General features: G+C 46.0%; 1 protein-coding gene across 1 annotated transcript in view; it reads left to right on the top strand.

Moving 5' to 3' along the window:
* The window catches only part of LOC119064010 (guanylate cyclase 2G-like), a 40,795-nt gene that overhangs the window by 11,299 nt on the left and 13,762 nt on the right, over window positions 1–15,734 (top strand). Inside the window, 10 exon segments of the mRNA XM_053668661.1 lie at window positions 567–702; window positions 1,859–1,941; window positions 2,605–2,768; window positions 6,571–6,612; window positions 6,615–6,652; window positions 6,882–6,885; window positions 7,401–7,505; window positions 8,024–8,067; window positions 8,069–8,093; window positions 14,720–14,885. Of these exon segments, the coding sequence (XP_053524636.1) occupies window positions 567–702; window positions 1,859–1,941; window positions 2,605–2,768; window positions 6,571–6,612; window positions 6,615–6,652; window positions 6,882–6,885; window positions 7,401–7,505; window positions 8,024–8,067; window positions 8,069–8,093; window positions 14,720–14,885 (807 nt within the window).

The raw sequence follows: 15,734 nt of genomic DNA, 5'->3' as shown, positions 1-15,734 counted from the left end.
TGGTGCTCAGAGGTCGGCCATTTTATGTCCTGTCCCCACTGTGGATAAATCACACAAGCCCTGTGTCAGGCACAATGTCTAGTTTTGGGTGTGAAAAAGCTGTACTTTGCACCTAGGATCTGGGATGTGTGTTTTGGGTATGGGGTTGACCACACCCTAAGTGTGGGGACCAGGGGACCAGGGGGACCAGGACTGAGCACCTTGTGGATGCCTGAGTCCAAACCAAACAAGGAGGAAAGGGGAGAGCAAAGCCTGCAAACATGAGCCCTGGGTCTGGGGGGGGGGGGGCGAGGAGTTCTGTAGCACCTGGGGGGGGGGGGCAGCTGTCCCCGACCGGCCAGCTGCTTTCATGTCATTTGGCTTTTTTTGGTCACATCTGATTATTCTAAGGAAGCATAAATGTTGGGTTTTAGTTGGAAACTTCTTTTTAAAGCTGGATGGATCTCCCCAGCATAGACCTCACATCTGCCTCCCCAAAGTGGCTGCTGGGGAGGGGCTTCTGCTGGTGCGAGTTCTCTGGAGTCCCCCTCTATCCTCCTTACCACGTGTATAATCTCTCTCCCCACGAATCACGGGCCCAGTGTTTGTGGACTCCCAGGGAGAAAGGCGTATGGATTACTCTGTCTATGCCCTACAGAAATCCAGAAATGGGTCACTCTTTCTTCCTGTTCTTCACTATGACAGCTGCCAGAAAGTAATCAGGTACTGGTGGGACATTTCTTCACATTTAGGTCATGCTACAGGAAGAGAGCTGGGAGGAGAGGGAGGGCCGGGGTCTTGCTGCAAGAGCAGTTTGGGATCCAGCTCCTAGAACCCATCATATGTTTTTCTGGTGCTCTCTGAACTCATAAGAATTGGTTTTGGGCCTTGAAAGTGATCTTGCCCATGATTGCGGGATCACGTTAGAACACAAACGTGTTCCAGTTTAAAACACAAAACCTACTAACTGCACTTCCTCTGATACTCCAGGAGGGAAAACCACACCCAGAGAGGCTCTCTGGCTTTTGGGGTGGGAGGGGCGTGGAGCAGGGGCGTGGAGCAGGGGCGGGAATGACACAGCGCCACCTAGAGGTTGGGAGCGCAGTCAGGGAAAAAAAACCTCCTGCAGTCATCCTGACCCCAAAACTGCCCTGTTTTCACTGGGACTGGGTTATTGTCTAGGTTTAAGCATTCAGGAAGCCCTGGAAAAAGTCTCTGTGTTTGTTCTCAGCCATAAATCAATGAGAAAACTAAAAGGAAACCTAAAGCTTAATTCAACTGCTACTTGTCTCCTTCCCCAATCCAGATTTGATTGAACAATTTTCCTCTCCTACTCTTAAGGAATTTTAATGTATTGGATTGGACTGGCCCAGGAAATAAAATAACCATGGCAGATTAGGTCCTCAGGATTGTCGAATCAGGTGTTCTCCAAGCGGGGGGCGATGTTTTGGCCCATGAAATGTCGAGGTGCTGTCACAAAGTTTGTCTGTATCAAACACGGGAGCAAGTCTCAGCAGCACTGGCACAGCATCCTCGAAATGAGGAGTGACGTGGTTTAAATCAAAGACTGAATCAGCTATTCTGCCCTGCCAAAGGATACTGCTTTTCCATGAATTAGATTACCTGAAGGCTGGATTAGAAGAGTCTGGGCGAGGTGGGGAAATTGGATGAGTCAGTAGTCATTTGAATTAAGAGACCAAGGCCTGCTTTTTGCAAATGACATGTGTGTTTCATTTGCCCTTGTTGTGTCTGAGACAGAGACAAGTCGACTAAATCAAGTGGGCACTGACTTTTAATTGTTTTGTTTTGTTTTGTTTTTAAGACCTGTGAGGAATCTCTCCACTATTACTTGGCCCCATGGCTCTCTTTCTGTGGGTAGACACAGCTGTGGATTTGACAATGAGCTCTGTGAAAGTGAGCTCTCTTTTACAGGTCAGTGTGGGCACCTGGAGCAGACAGCAGGTGAGGATCCTCCATGGCAGGGCTTCTCAATAGCAACAGCACTATTGACAATCTGGGTGGCACAGTCTTTGTTTGGGCAAGGGGGTGGACTGTCTCGTGCCTTGTAGGCTGTTTAACAGCATCCCTGCCTCCTCCCCCTAGATTCCAGGGATACCCTCTAGTTGTGACCACCCAAAATATCTCCAAATGTTCCCAATATCCCCTAGGAGGCCTCCACTGCCTGCCTGCCTCCCTGTCAAAAACCTCTGCCCTAGGGTAACCCAGCTCCTGAGATTTGAAGCTCAGGAACTTCTAAGCAGGTAGTTCCCCATGGTTAGGGGCACAGCCATGGAATTGGATGGATCATACCTGAGAAACAACTCTAAGGAGAGCACAGAGTACATGTTTAATAAAACGTGGTGGTGGGGTTAGAGGTCACCACTGTTATTTCTCTACAGTGAAAGTTTCTCTACAGAGGGGGAAGTGAGTGCAGTTGCCATGGGACCCAGAGGCAGGTTGGAAAGGCATTCCTGGAACAGACAAGACTGAGGGGACTCAGTGCGTCCTTGGCCCCTTGTCTGGGTGGCCTCCGAGGCCCCTGCTTGGCAGGGCCAGGCTGGGGCAGGGGTATTTCCCCTTCTGCTCTCAGGCAGGTCTGAGGAATGATATGTCTGTGCCCTCCAGGTGTGACACCTGTGATTCTCACGATGACCTTCCTGATTAGTGTCTTGGGAACTGCCATCATAGGTCTGATTTTAAGGATGCAGAAAGGAACATTGCAGAGGCCAAATAGAGACATTTGGTGGCAGATCAATTATGATGACATCACCATTCTGCCCCAGAACAAGGTAAGGCCACACCTGGCCCCACTGTCCACTTTCCTGCTAACTTACGGTGATTTGTGGAAGGGACCTCATCCAGGAGCTTAGGCGAGCAGAGGCTGACTCATTTATAAAGTGAGCACTTAACAGAGAGTCCCGAGCTATGAGTTCCAATTGTAGGCCTACTACTTCCTTGCTAAATACTCTGGGAGCCTCAGGTCTGGGCCTGTTTCTGAATTCTTAGAATGATCCGGTGGTCCCTAAAGTTCCCTTCGGTTCCAGTACCCTGTGGGTGTAAGCTCACGTATGAAAGCTGGTTTTTGGAAAGCATCTGGTTATGTTCAAAACCACAGTAGCTCCTTTAATCTCCTGATGACTAAGACAACAAGGTTCATCTGCTTGACACACACGTGTTATGCATCGACTACAGCCAAACATAGCTCAAGGCACGGGGTGCACTGCAAATGAGATGCACCGGAGGGAGGCACGTGCTCCGAGAGGTGTCTGCACGCTGAGATGGGCACCTTGAAAAAGAAGGGATTCAATGTTTCAGCATTGTGAGGGCTTCAGAGAGGAGGTGATATTTGAGAACAGTGGGTCTGCTGGTGGGGACCAGGAGAGAGGTGGTAGCATAGGGGATGCCAAGGTGTGGAGTGTGCAGGGCTGGGAGGCTTGGCACACGTTTAATACCCACGGCATTATTTGGTAAGTATATACATAACATTATTTGGTAAGTATATACATGTACATAATTTCTGAAAGTACCACCTTGATGGTCTTTTATGCATATTTTAGCTTGAAATTTTCACGTGTCTTTTCTTTCTGTCCTTTTTGTTTTTGTTACTGCTATCAAACTCTGTCATCTTTGCAAGCCTATATTGATTATTCTGGAGCATTTATTGCCTAACCAGAAAGGTCAGTAAGAAATGTTCTTTAGACTAGAAAGATAGACTTAAGGCTCTGTTCTTTAATAAGGGCTTTTTGTTCTGGGAGGGACAGAGAGGGTGGGGTCAATTTTACTTTCAGTTCAATTTATTAAAAACCCAAAACTGAAATAAATTTTATCTCAAAGATCAGCAAATTTACAGCCCTGACTGCGTAGCTAGCTCAGTGGGTTGTGGGTTTGATCCCCGGTCAGGGCACATACAAGAATCAACCAGTGAGTGCGCAGATAAGTAGGACAACAAAGTGATGTTTCTCTATCCCTTCCCCCCTTTCTCTTCCCCTCTCCCTTCATCTCTCTCTCTCTCTAAAATCAATAAGAAAAGTTCAGCAATTTTACAATTTCAGCTGGAACTTGTTCAGCCATACATGCTACTCAAGATATTAAGAGATTAACAAGGTTTGTCGAGCTACTGTTTACTTAGAATTTACATATCAGAACAGATGTGTAAATCTTAAATATCTCAAAGCCAAAAAGAAAGTATTGTATCTAGAATGTTGTTGCTTTTATAAGAAGTACTAAAAGTAGACCATGGAACGAAGTTTTGTTCTAACAGATGTTAAGGTTAATTGCAAAGATTAGGAGTCTATTATGGGTCAAAAATCAAACATTCCTCTAATGATATGTATTTATTGTTCCTGTTATATTGACTTTATCTTCCAAATTGTAGTTTGTAAAATTAGTTTCCTTTTAATTGATATTCTTACATATACTATTTATTCATTTAAAAATTTATGATTTTTTTTAAAAGGTATCTCAGCAGGTACTGAGTCAGGGAGGCTCCAAAATGCTGAGACCAGGAGACTGGGGTTTATCGGTAGGTCCTTGGGGATTCTGGGGCTCACCGCTCTGCTCTTGGCGTGAACAATACATTAAGGGCATAGGTGTCATGGGCGGAATTCTGAGCCTCCTCTTCTCTCTTCAACCAAGGCAGCTCTGATCCCGCTGGGCTGGGCTGGGGCCTGAGAGTCTGCATTTTCCCTAACCAACTCCTCGGTGATTCCTATGCTGGCTTCTGTATTAGACTCCTCTTCATCAAATACAGCCTCCTATGACTATGATAATATTCCAGATCTGCTCAGTCCAATATGGTACCCACAACCACCATGTGACTATTAAACATTAGTGTGACTGGGGAACTGAATTTTAAATTTTACATAATTTTCACTTAATTGGCAACATGCGGCTAGTACCTGTCTTACTGGATAGCAGAGTGTTCGAGCGTGCGTTATTTCATTTTTGGTATGTTGCCACTGATGCCTCAGTTGTGGGCACTGATGCTTCTACTGTGTAAACTGGTACCTGCTGAAACCTGCAACATAATTCCTGCCTGCCCCCCCGTCACCCTCTCTTCCACACGCTCAGTTATGATGGCTGGCTCTGCTTAGCAAGAAGGTCAAGTCCCCCAGAGGAAAATGTTGTAAAGGAAAAAAAAATCTACCTATTCTTTGAAATGGAAGTCCCAGAGAGTAAGGGCAGAAAGCTCTAAGCAAGGGAAGACTTGTTCCTTGCTTCAAATTGGGTTTATCAAAGATTGGAGCCAAATCATTTCCTAGGCAACTAAACCTATGTTTGTACGTGTTTGCTTGAGTTTTCAAATGACGATAAAACCTCCTTGGATATTATTACCCATGAAACCCAGAGGGCCTCCATTCATATAAAACTATTGCTGTATCACAGTCCACTAGCCATTTATAGATGGAAGCCATTGACCTGTGGCAGGCCATTATGGGTCAATCTTCATAAAATGTTTCCCCTCCTCTCCCTCAAATACATCACTGGGTTCCCCACATCTGTTGACCGTATGAAAGTTTCCAAACCCTTTAACAAGGGGCTCAAGGCTCTCTGTTGCCTAGCCCCAATCTGCTTTCAGAACATTTTTTTTTTTTCCTTCTTGACCAACATCCTACACTCATCCAATTGGTCTTGTTGACTATGCCTTGTATGTTTCACTTTCAGGCAATACCAGGCCTACTGCCCCCTCCTACACCCCAGCAGGTACCTTCTTATCCTTCGAGGTTCAGCTTAAGCATCACCTCTTCCAAGGAGCCTTTCCTTCATCCCACAGGAATCCCTTCCTCCTTGGAACTCCCATCACAGCCCTGAGTTCTTTGCAGTTAATCCCATAGCAAAAGTGTGCCCGCGGTAACAGTGGCACACTCAGTTCATTACTGAGCCTTACCTTCTCTTGTGTCCAGATTCTGTCTGTTCTTCTACCCAGGTCATTCCAGCTTATGGGATATTTTTATGGTGATTGATTAAGTGACTCTAAAAGCAGACTCAGTAGGTAATAACAATAAGATATGCCATTTACTGAAAACTTGCTATGTGTCAGTCATTTAGTTAACAGTGTTAACATATCTTAAGATTTAATCCTCACAGTAATACTATGGGATCAGTATTATTTTTAATATCCATTGTACACATGAGGATATGGAGGCTGGGAGAGGTTAAATTTCATGTTCAAGGTTATGTAGGTACTAAGTGGGAGGAATGGTCTTTGAACCAGACTTACTCTTATGACCTTATTTCCATATTTCTCTGGATGATGATGGGATGTTCCAGTTCTGGCTGTACTACCTACAAATTTGTGACCTTGGACAAGTCACCTAACCTCAGTGATCCCATCTGAGAATGGACCAATCATTCCCACCTTGCAGGGCTGTGATGGCTGTTAAATTGCACCTTATGTGTTGAGCATCTAGCTCAGGGCCTAGGGCAGCGCAGTGCCATCCTCGGGCTGACTGGGGCAGTGGGGAGCTTGATGATGCTTTTCACAGGCCAACTTCTTCCCTGTCTTCCTGATCCCCTTCCTGGCTCTTTCTGAGTAGAGCTTTTTCTGAATCACCCTGGGTTAAGAACATTCTACTTTGTCTGTGGTTCTAGGGAAACCATGTGGCCATCTGCTATGTTGGTGACCGAGCAGAAAAGCCTGGATCAGGAAGCCACCTGTGCTGCAGGAAATCTGGTCCCTGAGGTCCCTGCCCTGGAAGGAGACAAAGTGATGCTGTTCTTTCACTCTCATTGCCACCTCCCTGTTCCTACCTGGCGTGGGAGGGGCCCCAGTCCACAGGAGCATGGGTGGAAAGCAGCTTCCCTTGCCTTGGTTCACCGCCTGGAGCCCCACAACAGCCCCAACTTTAGAACTCAGATTTTTTGGCCTGACTCTGGCACCTGAGGCCTGGGATACCTCCTAGCCTTGCTCATTCCCCTTAATTCTTCTTGGCCTTAATTTTGCATCTTTAGTCTTTCTCTCTGTGATAGCTGCTCCCCTCCCTTGAACCTGGTTCTCAGAGGAAGTCAGGTTCATGGGGTCTGACTTCTTGCTCTGAATCTGTGATCTGTCATTGCCCACACAGTGGTGTTGAGGCCATAAACACCAGGAAGCAGGGCTGGGTCTATTTACTGTGACGTGATTTTAATTAATCCCCATGGTTAAGGTCAGACTTTGACCTTCCTCTTGTTTATATGCCAAGAGACTGATTCTCTGGATTTGCCTCCCAGCTCTGCCACTAACAAGTGGTATGATCTTCAACATGTTACTTTAGCTTTTAGATATCAGTTTCCTCATCTGTAAAATGGGAGCAGTTAAAGTTCTTACCTCACAGGGTCTTTGGGAGAATTAACCAAAAGTTTGTAAAGCACATAGCATACATAGTTCCTAGCACAGAAGACATAATATAATCTTATGCTATTAATACCATTATTATTTTCAGGTGTATGAATTGAGGCATGAAAACATTGTTTCCTTCTTTGGTGTTTGCACAGAAGCACCCAACATCTGCATGGTCACTCAGTATTGCAAAAAAGGAAGAGTGAAGGTAAGTAAAATAGCAAATCTTACCTTGGGTTTGATTAGCCACAGCTGAAGAAGAGCCTTATTGATGCTTTTGCCCCTTGGTCTGAGAACAGTTCCTGTGGTCTAATTGCAAGACCTGAATTATCCTGTTGGGCTGCCTGCAGGGGATCAGATTAGCAGTGGAGTTGCTGAGTGTCTGGTTTCCTTTGTTCTGGATGGAAAGCATCTGAGCTTGGTTTCAGCTCCTTCGCCGTCACAGCTACCCCTAAATTGCGTCGCTGGGCCCATCCTACCCATGGTAGGTGACCATCCATTTTATGTCAGGAACAGGGATGTGTTTGTAAAACTCAAGACTGTGTAACTTTCCCAACATTGAGTTAGATTATGATATTTCCTGAAAACTTTTTCAGCTCTGTCTTGGGTTGTATTAGTTCTGATTAAAACCATCCAGTGTTTTAGAAACAAGGCCATTGAACATATGGAGCTCACTGTGCTTCAGGTTGAATCGCTGATGATATTTTCAATAACTGTGTTTTCCAGGATGTTTTGAGAACTTCTGGTGCAGAAGTGGATTGGATATTCAAACTCATTTGCATATGACGTACTCAATGTATGATTGATGTAAACTATTTTAAAGAACAAATACCATAGTGTTTTTGAATTGTTTTGTGTCGTGGATTAAATCAAACCAGAATTTTCCCCCAAATTCTGGTCCTTCTCAGATCTCCTCTTTAAGCAAAGTGACCCCACTTCTACAATCTACCACCTCAAAAAATAGATATACCACTTCAGTCAGATTTTTCAGTCTTTTCTCTTCCCTTGATCTCAAGTAAACATCAAGAGAGTAAAGTATTTTGTATCATTGTTGGGAGGGAGGTTAGGTTTGCCCAGTCAGGAAAAATTGTGGTATTTCCATTTCAGGATAGAACTTTTTACTCAAAGAAAATCTAATTACTAGATCATAAAGCAACTGGAGAAAGGATTCTGAATACCCCTTCTTTTTCCCAGGTCCTCTGTTCCTTTCCCAGAAAGTGGGGAATCAGAGCCACAGTACCCACAAAGCTGTCACACAGCGATTCTGCTCTGCAAAGTTAAAGAAGCAGGCAGAATCTTTACTTTGGGTGAAGAGGCCTGTGGTGGCTGTTAAAAAAGAGGATAATAATAATAGTAATAGCTAAAATATATTTACTTTTGCCCCAATACTTTCCAGTACTTATATATATTAATTTGCTTAATTTTCACAACAAAATATAAGGTAGATCTATTATTATGCCCATTTCACAGGTGGGAGGTTATTCAGATGGGCCATGTCAGTGTGGACCTGAGGCTGATCTCTTCAACCTGGGCTAAAATGCAGCTGTTCTTTCTAAACTCACTGCATCTGTTTTTTTTTTAAAAGATTTTTATTTATTTATCTTTAGAGAAGAAGGGAAGGAGGGAAGGAGAGAAGGAGAGAAATGTCAATGTATGGTTGCCTCTCATGAGTCCCCTGCTAGGAACTAGCCTGCAACCCAGGCATGTGCCCTGACTAGGAATCAAACCACAATTGTGTGGTTCACAGGCCCATGCTCAATCCACTGAGCTATACCAGCCAGGGCTCACTGCATCTGTTTTTACAATAGCAGGGAGGACCAATCCAGTGACCTTGGATTTGGTTCTGGTGAGAAAACCCCTAAGTGTGACAGCAATTAGGGCTGGCCACCATCTGTCAATCAACAGCCCACTCATCAGCCAGTAGACTCTTAATGGCCAAGACCCAACCTGGGTGTTGGGAGGGATGCAAAGGTGAAACAGAAGAAGCTCTGTCCTTTTGGAGTTTAGGGCCAGTGACTCACAGTGACTTTGACTTTCGGTCTCCTCTGTGGACCTCAGCCTCCATGAATGGATGATGTTGGCCTGTTGATATCCGAAGGCTTGTCTTTATTTCTCTTTGTTTCTGAGTCTTAATGGCCTTGTGAGACTTTGACTTCCTAGGCCTTAAGGGGAAGTAATTTAGACAGAAACCTTCTTGTGATTGGGTTTCTTTGGATGACACTGAGCCAACACTGTTATTTCGGTAAACTCCACTGAGCATCTGTTAATGATTTATCTTACTCTGGGCACCTTTGCAGAAAGACAAGGACTTGTTTCTAACTTTAAATGGCTTAAAATCCAGCTAGAAAAAAAAAACATGTCAGGAAATGGACATATATGGTTATTGAAATGGCAGTGGCACAGTTCTGAAATAGACTGTGACATGGCATCCCCTCCTACTATGGCTCCGCTCTCCTTCCCTTCACCCACTTCCCCTTCCCTACCCAGGAAACCCAGGGAAGTACTCGACTTCCAGTGATCTGTCTCCTGCCCCACTGAAAACAGCTGACAGAATTTATATTGGTTGTGAAGAGAAATCTAGTGAATTCTCCCCAAGGTAGAAAGTCCCAATAGACTTAGCCTTTTCAGCTTGGGCATTTGGCTATTAAGAAGCATTAAGCCAACAGTTTTTCTGGAGTAATGCTGGGGTGGGTGAGAATGAAAATTAAAGGGGAAAATCTCCTGAGTGACATCAGCTACTCCAGGTCACTGAGTCTGTCCCCTACTCTGTGCCAAAATGACAACTTGGAACCTTGTTTCAGAAGGATCACTTTCTCTTGAAATGAAGCGTGCACATAATGGGACTGTTCAAGGAAGTCATGGTGAGCTAGGCTAAGGCACGGTAAAGCCCTTTGAGACCAATGACTCAACCGGCATTCCTTGAAAGGGGACTTCAAGTAATTTCTTAGAGCTTTACCATGCTCTAAGATGACTTCGACATGAAGCCAGGCACTGGGCTGAGCTCTGTGGTCAGATTGTGCTTCTGGCCACCACAGATCAATCATAAAAACAATTTCTCCCCTGATGCCCATTCTACCAGAACCACCTACACACCAGGTATCAGAGAGATTCTGGGATGCCGCAGACTTTTCAAAATAACAGAAGTATATTGATCGAACACCTGACTTTGGTCAAACCTGATTCTGGTCTTGGAAGGCACAGAGGAGTAAGGCTCATTGTTCTATCCCCAAGGAGTCCAACCAGCCGGGGAAGAAGCTTTGGAGATATAATAGTCTTCTTAAGTGAGAGATGGGTCTCCCTTTCTAAGGAAGAGGAGTCTTGATGCATTAAGAGGATGGAGGGCAGCTGACAGAGAAGTTGTCTTGGTGGTTCGAAGCCTGGCTCTGCTACTTACTGACCAGGTGACCTTAACCACCCTGAGCTTCAGTGTCCCTGTGAATGAAATACAGAAACAGGAGCACCTACCTCACAGGGTTGTTCTGGGGACGAAAGCATGTAGAATGGTTAGAACCATGCCCACTTCATTAAAGGTATCCAGTGAATATTGTCAGTATTAGTAGGGCCAATATTGTTACTGTTTCCACAGATAACTCCATTACTAGTATTAAAAAACATGTACTTTCTTATTTTATTCCTTCACCGGTCCTGTGGGGTAAGTCTGCACTGTCCAGATATAGCAGCCACCAGTTCCAAGTGACCATTGAACCCTGGCAGCATCTCCAAAGGAGATGCGCTCTATGTGTGAAGTACATACCAGATTTGGAGGACTTAGGAAAAAAATGAAAATAAAATATCTAGTATTTTTCTGTTGATTGCATGTTAGAATGATAATATTTTAATATATTGGATTAAATAAACTATATTAGTAAACATAATTCCACCTGTTTAATGAAAAAATTAAAAATATACCTGTGGCTTGCATTATATTTCAAGTGGATGGTGCTCTAAGCTATTCACAGTGAACTTGATTATTAATTCACCAACTCCAATATTGATATTAATATTTACTCCATTTCATAGGGCAAATACGAGACTTAGCTGGGTGGTGTAAACTGCCCAACTGGTACGAGGCACAGCGGGGCTCGCAGCCAGTCTGGGTCTAGAGCTGGGCTGTGCTACATCTCCTCCCCGTCAAGTGCCAGAGAGCACAGATAGATAGGAGCCCTGGGGCCACCCCCAAGTTTCTAACAGGAAAACAAAATGTAACTAGCAGACGGGTAGGTGGTAGAATTGCCAAATGCATAACACCTGGCACATAAGTCACATGCCTCTCATAGTTCAGTTCATTCTCCAATGATGTACATGCCCTCGTGCATTTCCGTCAAGCCAGAAGAACAACCACAACAGAGAGATGTGTTGTCTCCCAGAGAGGACTATAGGCCTAGGATTCCGAGTATCCCCAAACAAGTGGTTTATGTGTGGAATGAGCTCTACTAATGACCCTGATGTCGGGGTGGGGGGGTCAGTGGCAACTGGAATGTAAACTGTCCCATGCCCGGGGTTGGCCTGGCAATAGTGTGGCAAGGGATGGCGGTGGGTGTCAGGGGCAGTCCTCATTCACGGCGAGGTCTCTGTGAGGTCAGTGAGGACTCTGGGTGGGACATAGGTCTCCCCAGGTTTCAAGCCCAGGCCTGGCCAGTGGGTGCCTCCCTGGAGAAGTTCCAGAGAACTCTACCCAGGCCCTTCCAGGTCCAGCTGAGTGGGTTGCATGTCCAAAATGTGACTCACCTTTATTATCTCACAGAAACAAGCCACGATGATAGAGGAATGAAAGTTCTTGATTTGCCGGGTGGGGGCAACGGCAATGTTGGTGTGTTCTCTGTCCTGTAAGTTTCCTTATTACTTTCTGTATTAGCCTGTATTTCTAAGGCAGTATTGGCTGAGGGGTCCTGCCGAGACGGTGACTCAGCCTGGCATCACTGCTGAGGAAGAGGTGAGTCCCTGAGCTGGTGCCCAGGAGGTCCAAGGACCTTGTCTCAGGGTGCAGTAGTCCACTCAGGAGCCCTCCACACATTCCTTGTTGCTAGAACATTGAGGGCCAGGGCTTCCTCGTGGCCACACCCATGAGTGACTTCCTCTCTTCTAAGCTGGGCTTGAGATTCACTTGAACCTGGCTGTTCTTGTATAAGGGTGTTAGGAGAATTAGGTGCACTTTGACCCACCCTCCTCTTCCTCTACAATGGAAATGGCAAAATCTAATGATTTAGAGGAAGCTGGGCTTCGCAGGCAACCCAGTCTGGGTTTGCATCCCAGCTCTGCCCTCGCTCCTTGGGAGCAGTTTAAAACCCTAAGTTTCCTCATTATGAAACAAAGAAGGAGCATATTAACCTCCCTCAGGAAAGGCTAAATGTCATACACTGTATAAGGTACCCTGTTCCCAGTACTTCAGTGCCCATCTCAGACAGTCTCAAAAGAAGGGTTTAGGGTTACTTATTTGGTCATCACGAATTCATATTATAGCCTGGATGTCCATGGAACCTTGTGGCTAAAATGAAGTAATCACTTCTCTCTCTCTACCCTTCACAGACTTTTTTTTTAATCAGCAAAGGAGCGTTGGTCAGGGGCCTGGACTTGGGAGTCACACTGCAGAATTCCCAGTCCAGCACCACTGCTGCCGGCTGTGTGACCTGGGCCAAGTTCATTTCTCCCTTTTCTTATCCATAAAAGGAGGTTGGCGAGAGTATCACCTGCCTCCAGGAGTCCCTAGGGGTTACATGGGCTGGGTTATGCAAGGGACTTAGGGTGCTACCTGGCACACGGTTAGCACTCGGAACCCAAAACAACAACAAAACAGATCTGGTAAAAGCCTGGAGAAAGAGGTGCCATAGTCTCCCCTTGCTCTGAAACCTCTCATCTGAGGCAAATGCGAGGAGGCCCAGGCGCCCTGGGCTGATGCAGGTTAATCGGCTCGGCGACAGCCCTGTACCTGTGACATATTGAGGCTGTTGGCTCTCTGCTAGTTTCCAAACAAAATATTCTGAAAATAAATGATTCAGAGATTCAGATTAGATAGGTAGAGTGACATTACGTCCGTACTTTAAGTCCTAGAAACTGCCTTTCTCATCAAGCCATGGAGGAACATAAAGAAATGAAAACTGAAACAATGACCAGTGAGTCTTTCTATCTCCCCGGCCTGTTATGGTTGGCTTCCAAGATGCAGTGAGTCATTTTCCCTTAACCTCCATGCCACCACTTCCAGGTCTGCCCTTGGAAACACCAGAGAAGTGCAAACACCTGCCTTTTGGCTCGCGTTTCAGACACAACAGTTCTCATTTCCCAAATTGGTCTCTTCTCTGTGTCCTTCCCAAGCCATTGTTTCCCTCCTCAACTGCAGGGCCTTCTTCTGACCCCTCTCTGCTCCTGGGAAGACCCTCCCCCCATCTCCTTGCTGAGGGAGAACTATCACTGCCTTCTAAAAAAAATTAAGTTTATTGGGGTGACGCTGTGGAATAACATTATCTAAGTTTCAGGCGTACAGTTTGATAACACATGGTCTGTATATTGCATTGTGGGTTCACTACCCAGAGTCTAGTTTCCTTCTGTCCCTGTGTATTCGACCCCTTTTACCCTCTTTATCTCCCCCCTTCCCTCTGGTGACCATCATACATACTGTGGTCGGTGTCTGTGAGTTTGTTTGTTCATTCATTGCTTTCTGTCTTAGATCCCACATAGGAGCGGGAGCATCTGGGGCTTGTCCTTCTCTGTCTGACTTAATTCCCGTAACGTGATTCTCTCAAGATCCATCTGAATTCTTGCCAATGGCATATCTCATGTTTCATGGCTGAGTAGGATCCCATTGGATATACGTGCCGCATCTTCATGATCCCATCATTCACTGAGGGACACCTAGGCTGTTTCCAGGTCTTGGTGGTTATATCCTTGCCTTTCTGACTCACTTCCCTTGGTAAGCATTTCCAATTAATTGCATACTCTTTATCATATTTATACATGTTTCATTATAATTTAAGTGGATATTTACTTTGTGTCATACTCCATGTCTGGTGTCTCATGTGCGTTATCACGTCTAATTTCCACAGCCACCCTGTGGGGTAGGGTTCATGGCCATTGCCATTTTAATGAGAAGAAGGAGACCTGACAGAGTTAAGGTAAGGTGCCCTCTCCTAAGTGGTAGAGCTGGGATTTGAGCTCAGGAACCTGAGCACTAGGCTATATTTATTTTAAGATGGTCTTGCCTTCATGGTTCCACACTGAGGGACTAGACAATGTTTTCTTCTTTTTGAGCGTCTGTGACCTGCTTGACTTCTTAAGGGAGGGGCTGTGTCAGTGGTTCTTGGACAAATGAACAGAGTAGCTATGCTGCCTACCCTGGGTCCGTGCGTCTGTGTTCCTTTCCACGTGTCTCCCCTTCCACTGGTGTCGTTGCCACTTGCTCTAATTTACTTGCTCATTTTCACCCCCCAGGGCTTGCTGTTCCTTCATAGGAGCCCACTGAGGTTCCATGGAAACCGGAAGCCTTCCGGCTGCCTGGTGGACAGTCGGATGTGGGTGAAGCTGTCTGGGTTTGGGCTGTGGGAGCTCAAGGATGGCCAGACATACAGAACGTATGAGAAAACAATGGCCCACTCCAGTAACCACAGGCGGGTCCTGGACCCACCAGCCGTGGACAGAGTGGGAAAGAGGTTCCTTATCCCACTTCTGCTTTCTGATGCTCACGGGCACCTTCCTCTGGAGTTGGCGGCGTGCGGCTGCTCTGCTCACCAAGGCGACGAGAACCGGTGGCAGGGGTTGCTGGGGTGATGTCTGAGTTAGCAGAACTAGTTGTCACCCCTGCTCAGCTGGGTGACGGAAACGAGTCACGGTCCTCGTCTGTAGTCCTCTCTGCCCCATCACAGCTTCCTACCTTCTCAGCGTGGAGTGACGATCTGCCATGCACTCTGAGGGTGGAGAGTTCAGCAGTTCTCTGTTCTCTCTGTGTTCCCGCATCACTTGAGAAGCTTTCAAAAATACGTAGGGTAGAAAACTGTACTTGAGGAGCAATTAAAAAAAATACACGGGCTGGGTCCCACCCCACCTCCACCGAGTCAAAAGATGGGGTCTGCGCATCATATCGCTGTTAAGAGCTCCCAGGTGGTCCTGGTGAGACCCACTGTCTGGAGTCCTTCTCACGAGAGCAGCGGAGGCTCGGGGACTGTTCCTGTGTGCCCAGAGTTAACCGAGTGCTCTTGAATCTCACCTCTGTTGTGACCAGGCCCTGTGCAGCCCAGTGCCCTCAGCGCTGACCAGCTCTCCCTGGAGCAGCCTGTGGCCAGCAGCTTCGCTGATTGTGTGTGGGAGGTTCTGTAACAGGATAGGATGTGTCTTCCAGAGAAAGACACGGGGCAATTCCAGGACTCGCCAGAAGCCACTCCCACTTCTCCATCTTCCGATATATTTTGCTTTAATAATTATAACCTATAATAACATAAACCTGTACACA

The sequence above is a fragment of the Artibeus jamaicensis genome, unplaced genomic scaffold (genome assembly GCF_021234435.1).
Source record: "Artibeus jamaicensis isolate MK-2021 breed Jamaican fruit bat unplaced genomic scaffold, CSHL_Jam_final contig_490, whole genome shotgun sequence".
Taxonomy (NCBI): domain Eukaryota; kingdom Metazoa; phylum Chordata; class Mammalia; order Chiroptera; family Phyllostomidae; genus Artibeus; species Artibeus jamaicensis.
The sequence above is the reverse complement of the archived record's forward strand: the minus strand, read 5'-3'. Positions and strand labels throughout refer to the sequence as shown.